The 23,959-nt window shown below is 41.0% G+C and overlaps 1 protein-coding gene across 5 annotated transcripts in view; it reads right to left on the bottom strand.

Moving 5' to 3' along the window:
* il1rapl2 (interleukin 1 receptor accessory protein-like 2) overlaps positions 1-23,959 on the bottom strand; it is a 468,801-nt gene that overhangs the window by 331,054 nt on the left and 113,788 nt on the right. For all 5 annotated transcript variants that reach the window (XM_037076491.1, XM_037076496.1, XM_037076494.1 and 2 more), the window contains one exon: positions 16,302-16,416. In XM_037076491.1, coding sequence (XP_036932386.1) covers positions 16,302-16,395 — 94 coding nt within the window. In that variant the 5' untranslated portion in view covers positions 16,396-16,416. The remainder of the gene's footprint in view (positions 1-16,301; positions 16,417-23,959) is intronic.

Raw genomic sequence — 23,959 nt, 5'->3', positions numbered from 1 at the left:
AACGTTACATTGTTATTGCCGATTTGTTCATGCCAGGCCAACATTTTGACTTATTTTTGTGTTGCATTCCCACTTTCACGGCACACAATGACCCAAACTGGTGGGGTAGGGGCACAGGTTGCTAATCTTAGCCTACCAAACCCCAAATTGCTTCTAATGAGCAGCTGGCACCTTGCTTGGCAGCCTCCGACCGTCAGTGTATGAATGAGCGTGAAAATGGGTGAATGTGACAAGTGTTGTGAAGTGCTTTGAGCGATCAGTAGACAGGAGAAGCACCACTGGTGCAGTGTTTCTTTATTTTGATGTCTTAGATTGTGACTTCATTCATAATCATTTTTCTTTATTCTATTTCAGTATTCATCCATGTGTTTGTACGACAGTGAGTTTGAATGTATGTGCATTAGTATGCAGTGTGTGTGTACATGTTGCTCGTTGTTGTTAGATTCCTGGAGGTCAGTGTGTATTTTCTTTGTATTTATATTTAATCTCGCACTGTGTGTGTGCGTTTGCATAGCAAGTCAGGTGTCCCAACATTCATTTGTTTTCAGGCTTATTTGTCCACTCTCGATGTAATCTGTTTATTTATTAGTGCCGCCGCCGCGAATGCGCTTATGTGTGTTTGTGTTTTCGGTGTGTGTAGCGCTCTATGTCCATACCTATATGGGCGTATATGTTGCGTGTGAGTCCAGCTGGAGGTTAGGTTTTTATAATTCATCACGCTATAATAAATTTATGCTTTTCGCTGTAGAAGAGATTAAGATAAAGACAGCAGGAAGAAAGAGGAACTAAGTGTGTGTGTGTGTGTGTGTGTGTGTGTGTGTGTGTGTGTGTGTGTGTGTGTGTGTGTGAGTATGTGTGTAGAGAGAGCCAGACAGAGGATTACATTCAACAGCGTCATTTAAAGCCAAAAGAGAAAGTTGTGGAGAAAGAACAAAAACATATTGGACGCAAGTTTTACGACAGGAATTAATTAGCCCATATCCTTCTGTGCGTGTGTGTGCGCGCGCGCTTGCGTGTGCGTGTGTCTGCTGGTCTGGCACAAGTGGAGTGTATTTGTGCATGTCTGCATCTTTCTGCACGTTCTGGCCATTTGCGTGTGTTAAGGGGGTAATTAATCGAGGGCTGCATATAGTCTCTTTCCCCTGGGTTCACTGTCCAAATTCATTACTGTCAAGCGCACACACACACCAGCACACACACCAGCACACACACCAGCACACACACACGCACATACTCACACACACTTGAGCAGACATGCAAATGGACAAGACTCAAATAGACTTTATTACAGCTTTACAAACTCAAAGAGAACAGTGATGTTCTGTGATGAAGTCAGGCTATAATATGAACATATAGCAACACATGCACGCGCTGAACAAAAACACTGCAGCTTTGCATCTGACACTATGGAAGTAGTGTTAAAGTGTGAACACTACAGCAAGAGTTTTCCACAACTTCATTTTTTGCACATAATTAAATGTTCAGCAAACTTCTAAAAACTGGGAAATATTACAGATTTTTTATTTGGAAAAGCTCCAATTAAGTGTTATTTTCGTCTTCCTGCAGCTACTACTCTACTTTCTGCAGAATTGTTATCCATTTCTTTGCTCTCTAAAAGTTGTGAAAATTAATGAATGTGTTTTAGTGACAGTGTCACACTCTGTGAACATCAAAACTCAATCAGCCCTCTCACCAGGGAATGTAAATGACAGGGACATCCAGATTTGTGCAGGTCATAGGCTGCGTGCCATATGATCTACAAAATGTGTAATATCGTGTTCACAGCACATTTACAGTGATGGAGTTCAGTACATTTACTCAACTAGTGCACGATTTGAGGTACTTGTACTTTACTTTACTTCTTCTACTTCTTTATACCTCTACTCAACATTTCTGAGGCAGACATTGCACTCTTTACTCGTCACATGTATTTAATAACTTTAGGTAATAGTTACTTTTCACATTGCTGCTTCAGAGCCAAATCAGTGCATTTTTAAATTAACGTGTTTTAGAAAATAAGAAATATGCTAATTATCGGATGTGACAACTGGCCAGGCCAGCAGTCAGTATTTAGACATAAATATATGTGTAATTCGCTTTTACTTACTTTTTATCCTTATAATGCATTTATTGCCAGAAAATTACCTCTGATTCTTAAATACATGTAATATCAGATGCTTTGTGACTTTTACTCAAGCACTATTTGTATGGGTGACTTATATTTTAACAGGATATCTTTACTTTTACTCAAGTATGACTTTAGGCTACTTTATACAACACTGCACGTTTATAACCTGAGATTCACATCAGGAGGTGGAGGGGATGGTTGTGGACTTAGGGTCGATGAAGCTGACAAGCCAGGGGCCACGGTTCAAGTCTGCATTTTGACAAGAGACAATAGCCTTTTTAAGATGTGTAAGCATGTCACCGCTGAATATTTTTAGGGAGAACTCAAACTCAACAATTTCCAACTTTGCTTGCAGCGACTGTGCTTTGTTCCTTACCCTAACAAAGTGGGCTTCTGTGCCTAAACCTTACCAGAGCATAAGCATTGTGGGGGGGGATTTAAAGAATTGTACCTCAAAACGTAAAGTTACAACATGAACGAATGTTATGTTTTGACGTATCTGTGTTTTTGCAGGAGCATCCTTTGCCTGCTTTCATTCTGGTGACTGAGTTGAAAAAACACTATGTTTGTCGTATTGTTACTTTTGTTTATTACAGATGTATGGACATTCGAGGTTGTGAGTGTGTGTGTGTGTGTGTGTGTGTGCATGCGCGCGCGTGTGTGTGTGTGTGTGTGTGTGTGTGTGTGTGCGTGCACGCATGTGTGTGTGCATGCGTGCAGTAAGAGTGGAATCCAAGGTGTACAGAGTCAAAGTGGTGTCAGCCTTTATCAATATTTGACAGCAGAACTAGGGAATGGATGAATCTTTAATATGACCTTGGAGCACAACAAAGACGAGGAGACGTTGGGGACAAGAGTGAGAGGAGGAGGAGGGGGTGTGTGTGACAGAACGGGGGTGAAGGGATAACGTGGAGATGTAGAGAGAAGAAGAGTGGAGGAGCGAGACATTTTTCAAATCATCTTGGTTCATTCATTCCCAAAATTTGTCAAGGAATTTGAGGATCGTGAAAGGAGGGTTCAACTTCCTAATTGACTAAAAGAAGCCTTTTTAAACAGGTGAACAGTGTGGGAACACCTCGCAGTCCATCTTATCTTTTTATTTGACTTGCACTTTCCCTTCTTTCAGATACACAGTCACCCTCATTGACATTATTGCTCGGTAGCTACAGACCAAGAACCCCCTCTAAAGCCGATTAGACGGAGAGAGACAGGGAGACAGAAGGACGGAAGAAGGACACTGCAGAAACAAGAGAGACAATGGGATGGAAGCAGAGGAGGGAATGTAGAAGGATACAGGAAAAAATGGATGATAAAGCAAAAGTGGTATAAATTTAGTAGCGGAAGAGTCAATAAGTCTTTTTTTTGTTGAAGTTATTAATGCAAGAGTTGAGATGAGCGTGTTCACAGGGGTTAAGCTTTTGATTTCCTTTGAAGTGAGGTATTTAGTTTTTAGGTGAATGACTATTTTTCTGCAGTTTCCTCCTGCGAGCACCAGAATCAAGAGAGAGTACTTCTATACATTGCATTTACGATTCAGCATCAACAAACTGCTGATGAAAACTTGTAAAGAAAATTATTTTACTTTTTGGTAAATACTCTTGGTGTTTCTCTTGCCAAGAGACAGACAGGACAATCTGCTATGCACGAAGCTAAAGGAAATTAACTTTGCTTAGCGTGAATCTAAAATTACACAAAATACAAACCAGCTCTTTTAAACCCTATCAACCAACATGGTATATATTGTTTTAATTCTTACATTTACAGTAATATGAACATGGCAGTTTGTTGTTTAATGGGGAGTTATTAGCTATAGAGTGTTAGCCAGGCACAGTGTCTTCCTGAAACAAATCACCCCCCCATTTACTGTATAATTACTTAAAGCCATTTTATTCAAAGGTGCAAATGTGTGCGCTATATTGTTCCCCACAAATTCCCACAATGGAACAAAAATAATCGTAACAATGCAATATATCCTATGTTACAGATGTTCAGAGCTCACTGTAGAAATGATGGCTCAATAGGCTCATAACAGAGAGACATAGGCCAAGTGACCCTGACCAAGTTTTGTCTGTTTATCTGTCCGTCTGTCGATCAATGTCCATTTGTGTGTGCAAAGTAATGTTACTTCTACAGACACAACAAAAATCTGTGGTTATAAACTTAACAGGGCGGAGGAAACTCTCCGGAGGAAAGAGAATTAAAAATTGCATCTTCTGAAATAAATACCTTTCAGAAAGCTCTAATGGAGCTCCAGATTCATCAGGGGGATGACTAATTTATGAACCTGGACTGTGTGTGTGATTTTCTTCTTTTTCTTTTTAATGTGTAAAAGAACATTCATTAACATTAGAGCCTGACTGATTCAATAAGCAATGAAGTTAAGCTGATGGGCCTCATGCATAAATGTGCACACACACTTATCATTTCTGCTGCCCGAGGACCGCTGCAGGTGAAGTCATTAATATTTTCCTCATTAAAGATGGATTATTTCAGTCACTTGCATACTATCCACTTTTAATCAGATTCTTAATTCTTGCGACCGGGCCACCCGATCTGCAGAATGTGCAGCGGATATAACTGCAATCCGCACACTGCTATGGAACAATCCTTGACTTAAGTGGTAAATGTAGCCATATTACCCACCGCCTGTTCATAGGGAGAAGTGAATGATTGAATAAGATAATGGTTTTGGACACAGCTCAGGAATGTAACATACATGAATAAGAAAGGTATCAAGTCTTCTTGTCTAACACTCAGCAAGAAATAAAATACATTTATTTCCCAACATATCAAATTAGTCATTTTAGAGCATCACCAGCAAACACTGTAGATATAGTATATGTCCAATAATTTATGAATTGATGATTACTGTTGCACCAAGCTGGAAATTGGAGAAACATAGCATCAATTTTAGGGGGGGTCACATCAGTCTGAACCAACCTAATCTGCTCACCTCCCTTCTGCATTTGCACAGTGCCATGCCTCAGGGCACACAGACAGACAGACAGACAGACAGACAGAATGAATGAAAGACATACAGACAAAAGAGTCTGGAGAGGCTCTGCTATAAAAGCTCCTCCTGTGAGAAAACTGATGTCCTTGTTCGGGAGGAGCAGAAACACGACGAGGGAAAAACGGCATCTTCAGGTCTGTTAGCTCATGAGCAGATTACACGTTTGGTTATCATGTTGTTCTGGTCTCAGAAGAGCCAGTGGCTGGTGTAGAGGACGGTACAGTGATTTTGGGAGTATTAGTGAAGAGTCATGAAAAGCACCATCATTGCAAAAAACAGCTTTGACTCTTGCTTAAAGGTGCTATGTTTAAGAAAAGCAGATTTTTGGGTCTCATTCTAGTCAAACAGTCAATGTCATATACTGACGCCTTGGGCTTGTAGGACAGGTCGGCCGCCATCCCGTAGCATCCATTTCTGATGAGCTGGAAGCGAGACTCAAAAATACATTTTTCTTCCAAACAGAACCTTTTAAATGATGAGATTTCAATTCAACAGTGTTCAGGCTACTTAGAGCAGCAACTATCTATGGTAGTTAGCCAGCTGGTCTTCGCTAATGTTGCTATAATCAAAGCGTCATGTAGTTCAATTAGAGAACGCACTTAAGCACACACACACACACACACACACATTCAGCCACCTCGCAAACAGCCTGTTATCTTTAATTTAAGCGGGCAATAAAAGGGCAACGGCGAGTAAGAGAAGGAGGTAGACAGAGCGAGAGCGACAGTGCATTTTAATTGGTGTGCGCAGAAAAACTCAAACACACGCACACAGACGCATGCACACACACACACACACACAGCTAATGTAGAGAGGAGAAAAGTCAAGTGGATGTCTTTATATGACAAAGCCGCTTGTGCTAATTAGTCATGCTGTCATTAGCTTGGAGTGTCGTAAACACGGAAAGTATTTTCACGCTAAATGTCATGATGGGCACACATGCCTGCACACACATACACACACGCGCACACACATTTGCACATAGTGCAATTATGTCATTTGACATCTCTCTTATGTCACATGTGCTTGCTAAATGTTTCAAATTAAGTCCTTCTAAAACATGTTAAGCTCAACACTAACTGTGATAAACATCAGTACTGGGATTGTCCATGTGCACCATGTTACACTGCCAAGCTCAGTTATCACCAAGGCTCCATTTATAGTTGTCTTTCCAAGTGTCTCAGATTAGATGGAATACATTTTTATAGCATCTTAAATCAGGCTGAATCCCACTTGGTTTACTTGGGCAACACACATGGGGAGGTGACGCTGAATAACTTTTGTGCTTTAGCAATAGTTACAATAACACCTTACCTAACAGGCTAGCTAACACTTTCCTGTAAACTAACACAGACACATGACTCACATGAATGGACTACAAGTGGGAGAAGAGTGCTGCTCGCCCTCGTGGCCTCTCACTCATTTTGTTCCGTCTCCAGTCCAGATCACTCAACAATTCCACTGACCAAGGATCAGATAAACACTTCGGCTCCAGGTTCCAACTTCTGAAGATCTTCGGTTGTTTGCTGGAGCCATGTTATGGAGCGAAAATGGCTGAAATCAATTTAATTGGAGCGTTACTTTCGGCTGTCATTATCACTGGGGACAGATCAGGCAGAGGCCATCCAAATACCTTTTCCTGTTACGTAGTGGAAGGCTGGAGTAAAGAATGTGCATTACTTTTTAAACATCTGGGTGGAGTGAGTCTGAAACTACATACTAAGGGTGATTTCAATCCACTTTTTGGATGTATTTACGCTTTTTTGATATCTGATAGCTAACCAATTCCCTCAAGAAGCACAAAGTCTGTGAAACATCCAAGGAAAATTGGCAAACTAGGCACATGCTGGACCAATCATCAAATATGTGTACTGTTGATGATTCATTGATGATGATGACTGATGTGGCAAGATGCCTGGCCCTCTTTGCCAGATCATAGTGAAAATTAATGGCTACCATCCATTTGTGCTGCTCATCAGTCTTTTAGAGTGAGCAGGCAGATGATATGATTCATTTTAATTTAATTTAATTTAACTAAACCTTTACCTAAGCGGATTATTTCCACTGGGATTTCAAAATCTCCTTGAGGGCAGTCCTTCTGCCAAGACAGTAGCATAAAGGAAAGTTTCATGTAAAGGAACAGACATCAACTTAAAAAAAAACATCATAAACTTCTTCACATGAAAGAAACAAGCAACAGGTTTGATTTGTAGAATACGGTCAGAATTTGAAGGCAGATCCTCAAACCCAGAGGGCAGCATATCAACAGATTAACTGACAAGTGTTGCTCTTTGTTAGCAATACTTGACTGTGGCTAGCTCCCGTTAGCACATTACCTCATGGATCGTTTTGCCATTGTAGGTAATGGCTGGACCAAGACCTCTATTAGACTGTCACCTCTTGCAGTACAAAGGCTAGCTGGTTAGCATGCTAACTTTAGCTGATTATGTTAGCTCATTTTTTGAATGTTTTAAGCAAAAAATCTCACACTTTCTTACAAATTGCTCAAATAGAAATAAATTTAAAAAAAAAAACAAAAACAAAAACAAAAACAAAAAAAACAGCACATTACACCAAGAACAGGATGAGTGCATTCACTGGTCAAATACTCCTTCGTACTAGTTTTACAATCTTCCATACTTAAATCTCTATAGCTCACAACATGATAAAGATGCAATAATTATTTTGCAGCAGGAGAACACAAATAAGGAGGCAGGTCATGCAGTATGGCCTTGTAAAGAAAAATGTACCGATGTACTCACCAGCCTTCTCAGACAGGGTGTGAAAAACAAAATTGCAATGAATCATGATTCACTGAATCTAATATTTTCAAAGAGGATGAGTTTGCATGCATATATTAACTATCACTATAATCAGTTACAGGTAAAAGAAAAAAATATTTAGCTTGAATTATGTTTTTCCATGCACTAAAAAGAAAGCAGCATTCGTTTCTATGATAGAAACCTCACCCTGAGCTTCTTTGTAAGACACTCCCTGGTATTTATAAAGTTAAGACTTATTCAATCACCTCATCGCTCAAAGTAACAATCTGATCTGAGGATCATCACCTTGAGAAGCACATAATCCCTCTAAAACATCTGAAGCTGTGGGGTGGTCTGAAAACACACATTAAAATCTAGACTTCATACCTTTATTCTACTTGTCTCACTGCAAAAAGACAGACATGTCACTGACACTGTCAATACTTTGGCTTACTGAAAAAAACTGACATGATAAGATCATTCCCATAGAGGAAAATTGTTGTGGCCCACACCACATACATTCATCCAGCCCACAGATCGTCGGGAATGATGGTACATGGGTGGTTCGCACCTATTTGCCAGATCTAAACCAGAAACAGGCCACCAGAATAGAAATGTGGTCCACACTTGGGTCAGTTCTGGTTCACTCGGCTGACATGGAACCATGCAGTAGGCCAGATCTCAGATCTGGCAAACAGCAGCGGTATGTGGGCCTGATGAACGTGTCTGGTACAGTTTTTGCCAGCTGGGTTGGACACACCAAACTGAAACGGTTGCAAATGAAACAGAAAAATACATCACAGTTGAAGTTATTTTCTGCAACTCTGCCACACATTTACATCACTTACCTGCACCATTCAGCAACAAAACTGTCTCTCTCCAGCTGCTGTACTACAACGGGAGCTTATAAATGTTGAATATCTCTCATCCACTGCTCCACTTCTCCTGTTCTCTGTCACTGTCTGCATTCTCTACAATGGTGAATAAGTAATTTGCCTTTTTGCCCTCAGCATTTTGAGCAACACCAGGAGTAATGGCAAAGAAATTCACATCCTTAAATAACCACTCGAGTCGTTCAGGGTCTCCATTATAGAATACTAGTTTGTAAAATTTTATCCTAGATACCTTTAGAACATACATTAATTTGGGATTAATATTAATGTGCATTTTTCAATCAAAGCCATTTTTATGAGAAGTCACTGCTTTACAAGAGCCGACGTCCACGTGCATTGCGCAGCAAAGTCGATCAGACTCAAGCGTAAAAAAACGAGTGTGCCAACGCTTTGCCATGGAAAATGTGTTCGCACGGAGAACAGAAGTGTAAAAATCTGCTCAACTTCCAATGCTTTCTTAATGCAAAATTCGATGTAGTGTTCAGTAAGAGAGAGGGACTGTGTGTGCATGTGTGTGTGTGTGTGTGTGTGATTGCATGGTTTTTAAAATGTAAAAGCTGTGTCTGTGTGTGCGCTGATGAGCTTTGAGACACACACACACACACACACACAGGCACATTTTTTACATTTAGAAACCATGCAATGCAAATACGTCTCACTGCACGCTGAAGCATGACACACAGACACACACACATACACACACACACACACACACACACACACACACACAAGCAGACACACACGCTGTTATCTCAGCTCCGCTCTGCATGCTTGGAGTTCATTTGTGATTGGATCAAACCGAGATCTAATCGCTCTTTGATCTCAGGTTTTAGCTGCGTCAGAGAAACACGCACGCAGAGACGCTCGCATTCACACGCATGAACACAAGGGCGTCTGCTGGCACTCCATCACCCTGACACACTCACACACATGGCAGACCATCTGCATCAGCAATTCATGTGGAGCTTCTTTAAAAGACGCTTTAAGTTGAGCAGGTGCAATAGAAATTGGGGAATTGAGGGAAAAAGCAGCACAAGGGTGTAGAGGGATACAAACCATAATAATACAATACATCAAGAAACTGTTTTGGGGAAAAAAAGATACCACAGAACACATTGTTTTTATGCATTCTGGAACCATTTCTCTTCATTTAATTCCTCCTGAGTTCCTCTTCACATTCATTAAAACGCTGAAATCTTATCACTAAAAGCCAAGGAAGACAATATTGTACGTCAGACAAACAGATGACCATCCTCTCGCTGATTTGTATGTCTCGCCCTCCCTCTCTTACCGGATCAGCCCAGCGGGGATCTAGATAAGAGTCTGCCTTATCTCTCTGCTCGCCATCTCTGCTAATCTATTGGTTCTGTCTGGAGCGTGGAAGCCGTTAAGATCTGGCCTTGACTGAGACGACCAGGAGAAAAGGGAAGGAGGGAAGGGATGGATGGAGGGAGACGACAAAGCAAGGGGGATGTATCAATTGAGTTTGAGTTAATTAAGGAGCGGATGTGTATAATGTGTGTCCGTGTACATGAATGTGTCAGTGTGGTGTTGTGTTGTGGGAGAAACTGTGGCCATGTGTGGCTGCCTGAGTGTTCACGTGTAGGATTCTACATCCAGGAATGTGTCCAGTGTGTGTGTGTTTGTGTGTGTGTGTTCACAAATGCGCTTGTATGACTTCCAGGCATTATTTTCAGCATTGTCATGCTGGTGTAGCAACTGTCGAGCTCATTAGCACTTTCAGTGAAATAGACTAATCGGAGGAACAGTTCTCTCTTTGTGTAAATGTACTTACTTCAATACCGTTAGCTAAGTGTAATATCTGCAAGACAATACATTGTCTCTGCAGAAAACAATACCTCATGTAAATTGAGTTTTAATAGGTTTTGCAATTGGTAAAAATGCACATTTTTGTTACAGACGACTTAGATAAAGTCAAGTAAAGTCTTGAATGAATAAACGAGGGTACGTGGTGAATACAAAACACTTCCTTTTAGGGCGCAGTCACCAAAGATCCAACCGTTTTTTGAACACCTATGACAGCTTTTGGAGCATCATCAAAACACCAAATGAGAAAGAAGAATGCTGTTTCTTCCACTTGAGAGAGTCGACAGACTTGGTGAAAACATGTCAAGGAGCACTGAGGCTGTTCTGTAGACTTTCCATACATACAGTATGCACATATAAACTACACCACTGACCTTGTTCTAGTTCCACAAACTAGTCCTGGATATAAAATAGTCATGAGTGCCTCATTAGTTTAACCCTGAACATAGTACAATGACCTTGTTGCTATGTTGCATATATAACATTATTAAGTATTAGATTGATTCAAGATTAAAAGGGCTTGGGTAAAGTGAAAAGCATTAATGATACATAGAAATGTGAGGCTTCAAAAAATAACCATGAAAGATAATTCAAAGGTGAAACCATTGTATGCAAAAGCTTAAGTGTTAAAATGCTGAATTAAAAATGGGTCATTTAGAGAGGAAGCAGCACAGGCTGCAGTCCTAAATAACTTTAGACCTTCAGCACTCCTGCTTACATTCGGTTTTATGATTGCACCTAATACACATCAACACAAGTCAGTGTGAGTGTGAGTGGTCGCCATGTGGAAAAGTAAAATGTGAAGCTGAGAGGAAGTGTATTGAAAGGAGAGAAGTGTCTATAAATGCTTTAAAATGACAGATACCTTCAAGAGCAGGAGACATGGTCTGTTTTGGAAGAATTGGAAGAATGAAAACAGTATGTCATATTACAAACGCCAACCTTAACCAAGTTGATTCTGAGTTTTAAACATGCTGTGGAGGAGATGTGGGAAATAAAGACCTGTATTCTTCTTTCTGTCAGGTAGTATCACACTCAGAGACACCAGAGTCTAGTGAGAGCAAACAAACTCCAACAAAACTACGTGCAACTTTTCAAATCGAACACAACTCGCAACATAACTTCTGCCATGAGATCGATGGATTTTCACACAGACGTTGTTCTGATATATAAGAATAGATTGAGCTGTGAGATCAGACGGTGACATGATTGAGGAGCTGGAACCATAATGCTGGAATATTTCAACCGAGTGATGTATTGACTTTACAATGCAGACTCCACACAGTGATATCAACACAGAGAAAGGCCTGAAGAATATATATATATATATATATATATATATATATATATATATATATACATATACATATATATATATATATATATATATAATATATGTGAACAGATCTTGCACACATAATTACCCTATGACAGCAGTTACTCTGCTCTCCAACAGCAGAACATTACCGCCACATACTATTGCATTGCTTTCCCGCAGATTGCATCTTTCAAGCGCTTCATGCTGTAGCTTGAAGTATGCATTCTTCATGATCAGCCTCCATCTGGAGCCGAGATGGACGGTTGTCAACGTGTCTGCACACTCCTCGCTGACAGAAAGATGTTCATCAAACTGTCATGCGCTTTCCCCTTAAAGGATAAGCTCCCCCAAAAAAGAAAATGTAGTTGTAATCTGCTCGAACAAACTGCACAGAGCTACTTTCTGCAGCTTCATTAGTTCCAATCTACTTCAGTTGTTAGGTTTGGAAGTGTCATCATGCCGCTGGATTATTAAACTTCACCTGTCTTTCAACTGGCATGGAACTTGTCCTTTAATAAGAAACTCCGTTGTCTGCAAACATCCACTCTGCTGAAGCGTCCCTGAGCAAGGCACTGATCCCAACCAGCTTCAGGGTCGATGATATCTGACACCTGAGCTCCGAGTGAAGCAAAGCCAGCATCTCCATACAAGGATCCTTATCTTTTTTTTTGTATTATTCATGTGTTGATCTGTATAAAAATCACACAAGGTGTCTCCTAATGTTTCTCTCTCTGGTGTGTCCCATCACAATTTGTCCCCTTATTTGCTGCAGAGGACACTGAATCAAAGCACAGCAGGGGAGACTGACGATAGGAAATGGTAGTTCCTATCCATATGGTGTCCAGCTAGACACACGCAAGCAGCGAGGGAGAGAAAAGATCTAACAGCCTATCTTTGGCCGACTGTAGCGGTCGCCCACATAAATGTCGGCTTGGCTCTGCTCTGATCACATAATTGCTCTGTGCACACCTCTTCCCCCTCCCCCTCCCCCCCACACACATACACAGTATGAGAGCACACATCCAGAGAGTATACACTGAACATTGGAGCACACTTGGGGAGTTGACACACAAACACACACACGTACAAACTTAAAACCTGGATATATACAGCGCCCACATGCTCAGTGTCTGTTCAGTATGGCATGGCGCGGACCGTTCGCACATGCAGCTTTGCCCGCCAGTGTGCGCGCACACGGGTACGGCAAATACCAAACAAAAACTCCCACCAGCTCACCCACACAGTCAGCACGGTGAGTGTGTGAGAGAGAGACATGGAGGGAGAAGAAGGTGAGAAAAGAGAGAGTCAGACTTGGGACTGAGCAAAGTGTGCAGTGAAACCAGCCCTCCATGCTGTAGGTTTGATACAAAAAAAACCCCATTAAATAAAAAATTTGACAAAATTGTGTTATTTTTAATCATTTGTCCAGTTGTCTGAATGAGTCACTTCTCTATTTCGTATCATAGCCTGGACGTTTTGCCAGCTAATATGTCTGAGGGAGGATTTTGTGTGGGTGTCGGGATGGCCTGGAAGACATTTTGGTAAGTATCTGCTTAACTGTTCACATCCATAAATCTGTGGCTGCTGCAGGGCTGTTGTTCTGTAGATGGCTAGGACCTTTGACCTCCTTTAAGAGGATGTCAAATGAGCACAGAACTTCCTTATCAACTGGACTCTTATTTGTGTATCACATGTCTTACTACTGGCAGGAAATTACATCTATAAATTCATAAATGGGCTCTGGTATGATAATTTTGCAGTTTTATATCTTCTGAGGAAATTTGCTATTAGCTTTTGTGCCAAGAATTAGATGAGAAGACTGACTAATACTCATGTCTGAACAGTAAAAATGTAGAAAATCTTAGAACCAGATTGGCTATCGTCTGATGACAGTAAAGCCTCTGGGGTTTCAATGCTTCCATTGTAGTCAGCATTTGTCTGCTAGTGGATATCCGGGAAAATAGTTTGTCCTCCCTGCACTAGTCATTGTTGACGGTCATATTAGCAACGTAAGTAGTGACAATGGAGTTGGAGTTAAGAGACGACTAATCCATCACACCAATATGTAGGAATTGGTCAGCCTGCAAACAGAAGGTGGGCAGCACATCACTACAGAAATTGCTGAATGCTGCTATCTGTAGCTAATGTTAGCTAGCAAGCTCTGCATCTAGTCATCTGGAATGGGAGCTCAGAGTGCAAGGCCTGGGCTAGCTGGTTAGCATGCTTACTTCAATTTTTAAAATTTGCTAATAAATTTCATTAATTTCTAAATGTTCTCAACTCAAACTCTTACATGACATAGCTGTAATAAATAGCAAATAAAAAGTTCAAACATCGTCAGATGACAGCCTACTGGTTCCAAGATTGTACCTCAGCCAATGCATTCACTTTGTTTTGCAGTGTGACAGACTGTAAACCTGCACACAACCAAAGCTTGCTCAAAACCAGAATGTCTCAAATACCGAGAGCTTATCATTTGCCTTCAGATTCTACATTCAAATCCAAATTTCTGGTTTTAGAGACTAATATGTAGATGAGACAGCAGCTAGTTGGCTTAGCTTGGCACAAAGTTCTGAAATGAGAAAGCACCTAGTCTGGTTCTGTCCAAAGGCCATGTAATCTGCCTACCAGCACTTCTGCAGCTCACTGTTTAACAAGTTGCACGCTTGACTAATTCTTGCCTGGGAATGGAAACTTTCTTTGGACTCCACTTGTTGCTCGCGAACTCCAGGCTACGAGAACAGGAGTAGGCTAATTGTTTCTTCCATTTCCAATAGTTGTGCAAGCTAAGCTTACCAGCTGCTGGCTGTAGCTTCATTTATGCCATAAAGACTTGAGGGTGAAATCAATTCTCTCATCTAGCTCTTCCTAAAAGAAAGGAGTATATCTTTAGGGGCTGAACACTCAGAATCTCAGGACTGTGTGGGTGTTGTTTGACCAGATATGATTGACAGAGGCCAATAACCTCACAACTCCCATCAGTTTCTGATAGAAATGTTCTGACTGGTGCACTAAAGTAAGCAACATCACCCATTTCCCTCTGAGCCCAGCCCACCTCAAACCAGTGAGAGGAGAGCAGAGAAAAAAAAAAAAAAAACATAAATAATCTAAACTGTTCTCAGAAGTGCTCACACTGGATCCATCACTCATAGTAAGACGCTGAAGCTCAACTGTTACTTTGCATTTTAGCCCAAAGCTCAACAGGAACTTATTTTCCAGTGTCTCAGTGAGAATCTGTAATGTAATTCTAAGATGCTGTGGATGTAATTACAAAGAATCTCTAAAGGATTGTTATGGCTGCCCTCAAATTCCCCAAATTAAAGTGCCAGGACCTACACTGGCCCTTACAAGCAAGCAAAATTGTGAGACAGGATTACATTATGGGGGGATCAATTCTAACTAGATTGTTATAATTTAATGGCCAGAGTTTGCTAAAAAGTAGTTAGGTAATTTTCTGGGGTTTTATCACTTTCAGGACTTGGCAGGGGTGCATGACAATAAGATTACACATGCTGCTGGTAATGCATAAATGATTACAAAACCACTGCCTGACACTGCAGATCAAATGTTGTGTGTATCATGAAGAACGCTGTTTAAACACAATAGTTAGCTTAAAAATCGAGGCACCAATGTGTCCATTTGTAAACAAAGCGAAGCGGTGCACTAAACTCCATTTACAGTGTCATGCAAAGCATTATTGAGGCCGCGTGCCAAATATCGATAGTCCGATCAAACCCTTTCTCATCAGGCTGATCAGCGAGACACAACAAATCGATCCCGAATAAAAGACCATCAGCACATCTGTCATCCGCTGGCCGCTGACACACAAATGAGCAGAGCCGCAGCAACAATGACAGCAGCAGCTTCAGTCCGACGGGCTGATCATTACACAGCCTCAGCAGGAGAGAGCAACTGGAGAGGAGAAAGAAAGGCAGCTATCTGAGCTCCCAGATAGAGTTCGGAGAGAGGTGTTATAGAGGAGAGCCAGAGGTGGTGATTGTGGAAAAAAAAGAAATGGCTGGAGCAAAGTATGACGTGTGTAAACATATCCATAGCACCAAGTTAAGAGATATCAATGCATCAGAAAGGATAAGAGGGGAGAGAATTGTTGAGAAAGAAGAGAGGGGGCATGTATTTGACAGGAGAATAAGAGCGAGGGGGAGTAGATGAGAAAAGACAAGAGGTAGCATTATCTTTCCATTTGAGAGAAGACTGAAGAGTGTTTGCAGTGAATGGGGTGACAGTGAAACAAAAAACCGAAAGCTCAGTAACGACAAAGCCCTGGGAGCTTTCGTTTTTGGCAAAATCAGCCAGTGAAGTGTGACTGTAGACAACAAACACCACGACCTTTCATCCCTACCTGAGTTCCTCTTGGAGATGTACTTGACATCGTCACAGGCTCCTGAGGCGAGGAGGAGGAGGAGGAGGAGAAAGAGGAGGGATAAAGTCTTCATCTCTCTTTTCTCCACTGGCACCTTCAGACAACAGGACAAAGTGGGGACCAAGAGTTAGGGATAACATGGCATGTAACATCATCATCGTCTTTTAGACCTTTTAATAACAAGGAAAAAGTATCCAGAATCTGAACACAATTACAGCAACAACACTGAAGCATGTTGTAATCATAATTTTGATCGTTGACCTTTTGGAGAGGCTCCGTTTCCACCTAACTGGACCATGCAATCTGTGCAAACAGATGTCTGGCACTCTGTAACATAGGTGCCAGGTCTCGAGCTCCCAGGCGCCCATTGTAAACTATGATCAGCCATGGGAGGATCATACAGTGAGGTATCCACGTAAGGCACTCCAGACTAAGTGTGGTGTTAACTGTGAGTGAAAATTTATTGGTGTCCAGACAGCCCATGTTAGGTTTTGACTAATCTCCAGAAACACTTATCTGCATACAAAGGCAGAATATGTCATCCAGGGACGAGATTTAGGTATCTGACAGGTTCTGGTTTCCATCTGATGTCCAAGTAGTATTAGCTTTTCAGTTTCAGCAGAGATGAGTCGCAACAGTTCATGTGTATGGGAAAGGAGGTGGCATGTATTGGCAGAAATTTAATCTCAGAATCGATCAGCTATTATTTGATGACAATTAAGCTTTCCAAGTTAAGGGTTGGCTCTCAAATCAACTCCATCCTCACATCTCAAGTTTCTAATTCGACTGTCCAAGTGTGATGCTGTAGGTAGCCCGTGAGCGTCACTTCTGACACGCCCTTCTTTAAAAGTAGCATAAAGAGTCCAAGTGTAGGGGTCGGTTGGATAGGTCATTCAAAGGACTTTCCCTCTGGGGACTAAGGTTCATATCCCATTTGAGTCAACAGAGTTTTGTTTGTATTTTATGTAAGTTGAATCTGAAATGAGGTAATTTACGTTACTTGAGAGATGTTATGTACGGTACTTTATAAAACATGACTTGTGTCATGTACATAGCTAAAGTGAAGTGAGTTAATCTTATCAATGGAACCTTTATTGAAATGAAAATCTAACAGAATGATGCATATTACATGTTATTGCTAATTATACCGCAGATCTTTATCTGGATCTACTCTGGTCTATACTGGGCCAAGACCCTTCCTCCAACCAAGTTTCCTGGAAAACTTTTGAGTAGTTTCTATGTAATCCTGCTGACAAACCAACTAACGGACACAGCTAGCACAGGTAGCATGTAGGCTCAAAGCTTATAGCACACTATTAATGAGTCCAGTAAGTGTCACACTAAAACATAAAAATGACCAAATTAAGAGTGATGGCACTAATACTATCTTTGTTCTTGGGTGCAATTACATGACAGCAGCCTTCATGTTTGACAGGTAATAGTGTATGTGTTTCGTTCCATTCTAGCTGAACGCATGTCAGCCATGGATTTGTGGATTATTACCGCCTGAAAAAAAATCTGATGCTGCTTTGAATTTTTAAACTACCTGCATACACATGCTAAGTCAAGCAATGAACACTGTAAAGACTCCGCTCTTTACAGGCAATAACTGAAAAGAAAATAGGGCAACCCCAAACCTTGTTGTGTGTGGGCTGCAAGAAGTGAAAAACAAAACGCTTTATTACAACAATGGCAGTGAGGACAAGAGTAAAAAACATTAATATTGATCTGGAACACGGGTTTGTGGAGTTTTGAAAAAATCTATTTTTTCAGCTGATTAAAATCAAAATACAGAAACTAAATTAGATTTGACCACAGGCCATGAATACAAAGGATTGCACACACTCACTCACACACACACACACACACACACATGCAGTCTTTGAGCCAGCTATGTGAAATCACATTGATAGAATACAATCAGATTTTCTCATGCTCTCTGTGCACAAACACACGACACACACACACACACACACACACACACACACACACACACACACATACATACTGAGTAAACCAGGCGAAGATGGAGGAGGAAGATTAGCCATGCCTGCAGTAATTTCATTGTGTTTTTCATACATATGACAATAAAAGGATCTCAAACTTCAGCCTGAGTGCTGATTGAAATCTCATTTGATTCACATGAGTAGTGGGAGAGCTGATGATGGAACCTGGCGTGGTGTTGATATGTGAGCCACAGTTATTTGCCTGTGAAGATGGGCAATACAGTGACGGGATATGGATCTAAAACTGGGACCAAACTGATGTGGAGAACAAAGCCGATGGAATGATAATATGATGAGGAACACTGTATGATGCTGCCCGGTTAGAAATCAGCCTGTGATTGTTAGCTTTCAGGGCATTCTGCTTGTCATCTCTTGTGTTTAAAGAACAGCATATTTCAACATTTCAGCAATTGGTTTAGGATTTTTTTTAACCAGATAGTCCTACAGTGTAACACTTTTTTATTGATAATTGATATTGAAATAATCATAATACATTCCAACAGCTCTGACTGGTTGACTGAAATCACAGCACACTCACCTACTCAACCGTCTTCTCACAACAGACTTACTGGCTCATGACAGAAAAAGGCAGAGGTAAGTCTATTTAATACCAGGAGCTTGAGAGCAGCTGAATGGAATTCGGCCATCATTAGTGCCATATGTTTTACCTGTGCCACTCCTGCTGTGATGTGTCAAAATGTCTTTTATATATATATATATATATATATATATATATATATATATATAAATAAAAGCTTATGAGCCTTTCACACAGCCAACATTTTGACTTGTCACAGCGGTACAAGCATTAGTAGTAGTAAGCTTGGCAAACTATTCTTAGCTCCTTCTTAAGAATGTAAAGTAACTAATTCTGCTTTTAATAATTCATTAGCCACAAGTAAGGGCTAATGAACATTTTCTATCTATGCAAAAATGATAGTGTTCCCACTGTACTATGCACGAAACAGGTCTCTTGACACTGTTTTTAATACAGCAGTGCATTTTTAAATGTGCAGTGTTTAATATCATTCTTGATGTTGATTTTGGAAGAGGTTTGTGCTCTTTCTTGACACCCACTCCTGGCTTATTACTGAATGATACAACAGGTAGCATCAAGTCAAATGGTCCCTGAACAAAGTCACCGAGCAAGATTTGGTTTCATAACAGTGCCTCCTATCTTTGCAGTACTCCCTCAGAATACCTTTTTTTCTCTGTCTACATAGATGAAGAATGTTTCTCCATGCCACTCATCAGATCTTTTCAAAAAGCTGTTCCATCAGCGTCCGATCATCGGCAGATTAGACAGTCACACTGAGGTAGATAGGATAGGCTACAGAGCCACAGTCTGACCAGCCACATTAGCTTTCCTGCTATAGTCTCCACCTCATCTACCTTAGAAACATTATCATATGTCTAACCCTGCACCAAAGCATACTGAAGTATGACCTGAACCTCATTTTGCAGGCTAGCATTATAGATAGATAATCAGCTGGTTAGCTAATTATATGCAATGCGCAATATTCATTCATACTGTCAAAATAAAGGCTCAAGTTAGCAATAATACAAAACATATGTCTGGTTGGACTTTCAAACTAAAGCTTTCTGACAAACAGTTCAGAACATATTGTCATATCATGACTTTTTGACTATTATCAATGATTAATGTTGTAAAAATGTACTTGGTTTAGGAAAACTTATTTTTGGTTGAATAATATTCAGTCTTGTAACGGAGGTTACATAATGTGACGTGTCCTGTCACTTGACGTCATGTACATATGACTCTCGGTCACAAATGGGATGCGAACCAGACTTTTCTGCAAAAACGAAGTCCGGTGTATAACCCCACACAGTGACTGCACCACCTGACTCAGACTTTTCTCACTCCTTGTACTGCTAGGATCACTGACCAGGCTGCTGTATCTGACACACCGGAGGTGAAAATGGGCTGATATTAGTCCTTACTGACTGTGAGACTCATGAGAAAGCATGATTTCTTGTTTCCTCTTATCTTGATGCAGCCAGAAAGCATTGCTGATACAGAGAAACTGTTGTTAGTTTGATACAATTGCTAGCAGTTTGCCTGTGGTAATGCCGATTTGTGCCAATAAATGAGTTTAAAGATGAAAAGATATAAAAACATCCTCTCAGTAATAATAGTAGACCTGGACCGAGCTGTAATGATGCCCATTTGCAAGAGTGGCTGCATGGTGAGATTCGCACAGTATTTCTAGCTTTTAAAGGACAGAGATAACATGACACGTACCAGTAAAATCCAGTATTACCCAGCCATCATGTTTCCACAATTGCTGCATTTCCTGAATTCCCATAACCAATCATCTCCATCGGTTATCATCCCTTAAGTCAAGTGCTGACCCTATAGTTTTGCAACCACTGACATAAATGTGATTACCCAATACCATGGAAAGAATTCAAAAGTAAGCCATAATCTGAACACAGTTTTGTGATAACAGATCAAACATGTAAATGAACTGTCACTAAGGATTTCTTAAAAAGTCTTATGAGACAACAAGGCTTTAAAGTTAAATAAGGAAGCAATGATACTGAGCTGTTTTTATTTGGTAATACAAGACAATACAAGTCGTTTTCAACCCTTCATACACCGTGACAGGCACACGGGACCACCCAGACTTAGCAGGGCCTGCGGATCCACACTGTCTTTGTTTTGGTTTTTGCCTCTTCCTGGCCTCACAGACTACAGATAGACTCAAGTCCTCAGAGGAGGAAAACAGGTGATGTCAGGTTAGGTTATACTATTGCAGAAAAAGCTAAATTGAGCTGTGTTCTCCCGGTGAAGACAGTGGAGCAGGCAGTATCTGACAGCAACACAGAAAGAAATCAAAGCATGAGTCATTGATAAGTGGCTAGGTTTTTATCAGGGTTTTTTCTGGAAAAGTCGGAACATAAACAGAAGGAGAAATACCAGTGGACCTCACCATCAAGACCTTAAGTTTTGCCTAAAATAGTAATACGATACTCCATCAAACCGTGGAAGGAAATGTACTTTACCTCGCCTCCACAAGAGGAACAGGGTCAGATACAGAGCGGAAGGCAGAAATTCAGAGGACTCTTAGTGAGAGCTGACTAAACTTTATATCAAAGCAAAACCAGACAATTAATTGCACATTTAAATTGGGGTTTTTTTTAGAAAAAAATAAATTACATGACTCAAATTGTGGTCAGCCGCAGATTTGTTATGTTGCCAAAACTTTTCAAGAGAAAGCTTTAATGAAAGACTAAATTTAGCAAGTAGGGCCTGAGACGTTTAAAACAAACAGCACAAAAGAGCGGAAGACTTTTAGTGCACACACACACACACACACACACACACACACACACACACACACACACACACAGTGAAAGGGCCTGTGGCATGAAAGAGGGTTTGAAGGTTTTTTTGGCCACTTTCTGAACCTTTTAGTCTGAAACACAGAGAGGTCTAATGCAACTGCTAAAGGCTGTGTTATTTGTGTGTCAGCATGTGTGTCTATTCTTGTAATCTGCACTGTGGTGCTATGGTTTGGCCTGGTTTGGATGGGTTCAGGGCTGAGGGTTTGTGATCCAACCACACACATATATTGACAGAATTATTCTTATGTCTTCAAACATACATGATATTAAGCCACTATCATATACTGTTCATTTAAGCCTAAGTGAGGGAAATCTGAAAAAAAAAATAAATACATAAATAAAAAGCAAATGGTTTCTACATTAGCATTCCCAGCCAAAACCAGGTACAAAAGAAAGTGTTACTCATCAGTTCATGCTCATCTAAATCCTTTTTGGTTCTAAGTGAGACATAAAGCATAAAAGCATATTTTTTTTTTGCAGCAGTCATCAGGTTAAATGGATTACATTTTTATTTAAAACAGTGTAATACTAATAATGCTGGATCTCAGCAGCTACTTTGAATTAAAGCGTCTTTGTTTTGTATCTTTAAGCAGCAGGGATGGTGCCTCTTTGCCTTGGACCCATAATTTTTAGCCTCAGTCTCATATAATATCATGTTTACATGTATTTCAGGAGCTGTTAATAGGATTCTTAAAATCAGAGATGACAATTTCAACCAACTTAGAAAGTGTTAATAAGCTAAAGTTTATCAAATCTGCTAGCAACAATAAAGGTACAGTAAGATTCAGGCACAGAACCTGCTTGTTTAAGGTGAGGAAAACATCATGTCTTGGCTTAAATGACCTATTACAGCTGGAAAAAATGCCACAGTGTTTCCTCAAAACTATCTAGTGGTTTCAAACTTACAAGTGTTGAAATGTAATAAGTAGTACTAAACATGTCATGTCAGTGTGATATGGAACATTTTATAGACTTGTCAACGTGGTACGTCGCCGATGACACGTGGAAATTTGAACGTATCCGTGGATCGCAGAAACGCTAACGTTTCATCCTCATGAGCAGGCTGCCGTTTCAGCAGGCGACATCTGACATCCACAGCTGACAGCTAGACGTGAGCGGCTGTTTTTTATCCAATTGTGTGAAACCAATAAAAGAAAATCTGCCAATATTGTCATTACAAAGTATGAGTAATGCCAGGATGGCAAGTATGAGAGCTGTAGCAACAGTAGGGAGAGGGGAAGTGAGGCTTATAGTGCGTTCACACCAAAAGCGACTTGAGCGACCGCAGCGACCAGCTGCCATTCATTTTCAATGTACGCTGGCAACGAGGAGCGACCGGAGCGACTGGAGGCGTGAGCGATTAAAGTTGACAGACGCTCAACTTTATGCAAATGAGCAGTGGCGCGACCGGGGTGACAGCCAATGGGGAACCGATGTAATAGATGGATTATTATATAGGTCTATGTCTGCTGCTTGAAAGACCCGCCCCTTTGGTCGCTTTGGTTGCTTCAATCGCTGCAGTCGGTGCTAGTCGGTTTGCAACCCAAGACCATTAACCAACCAGAAGAATCTCCTTCTCTTCAGCCAATGTTGGCAGGTACGTACACGCACGAGGCACCAAAACCAATCATCTGCCAGAAACGTGCTGAAAAGTGCCTGCCGAAAGTTCACTTGAGGTGAGGTTTAGGGTCACTTCAGGACATTTAACCAAATGTATAGTTTATCCATGTGAGCGAGAAGATTTCCCAACCCGATGAGAAAGACAAACCAACGAAGAGACAAAGCAGCAGCTGTAATGACTTCATCATGCATAATTTCAGAACTTACCGCCTCACTTCATCTTGAGGATACTACAAGCCCTTTTACTGCTCTCACACACCACACTCTCACACACACACACACACACACACACACACACACAGGCGCATTAAGACACCCTTCTTTCACGCAGGCTCGCTCATAGTAGCTGCAGTCTTCCTCTTACGCTCTTATTCTCACATAGGCCCCCTCATCACCAAACACTGAGCTCTCTTTATCTTGTCCTCTGTGTTGCCCCCTCTGCACTGCCTCACATCCATCACACACACACACACACACACATACACACACTCACTCACTCACACAGAGCGAGGTCAGTTTCCCCCACTTGCCTCTTTTCCACACATGAACACTGACACACTTGCTAAGACGGCAACGGCAGTTTGTTTGATGTCTGATCCACCGTGAATGAATGTGTTTTGAGTGCAAGTGTGTGTGTGTGTG

The sequence above is a fragment of the Acanthopagrus latus genome, chromosome 18 (genome assembly GCF_904848185.1).
Source record: "Acanthopagrus latus isolate v.2019 chromosome 18, fAcaLat1.1, whole genome shotgun sequence".
Classification (NCBI taxonomy): Eukaryota; Metazoa; Chordata; class Actinopteri; order Spariformes; family Sparidae; genus Acanthopagrus; species Acanthopagrus latus.
Note: the sequence above shows the minus strand (reverse complement) of the source record. Positions and strands in the feature narration are given on the sequence as shown.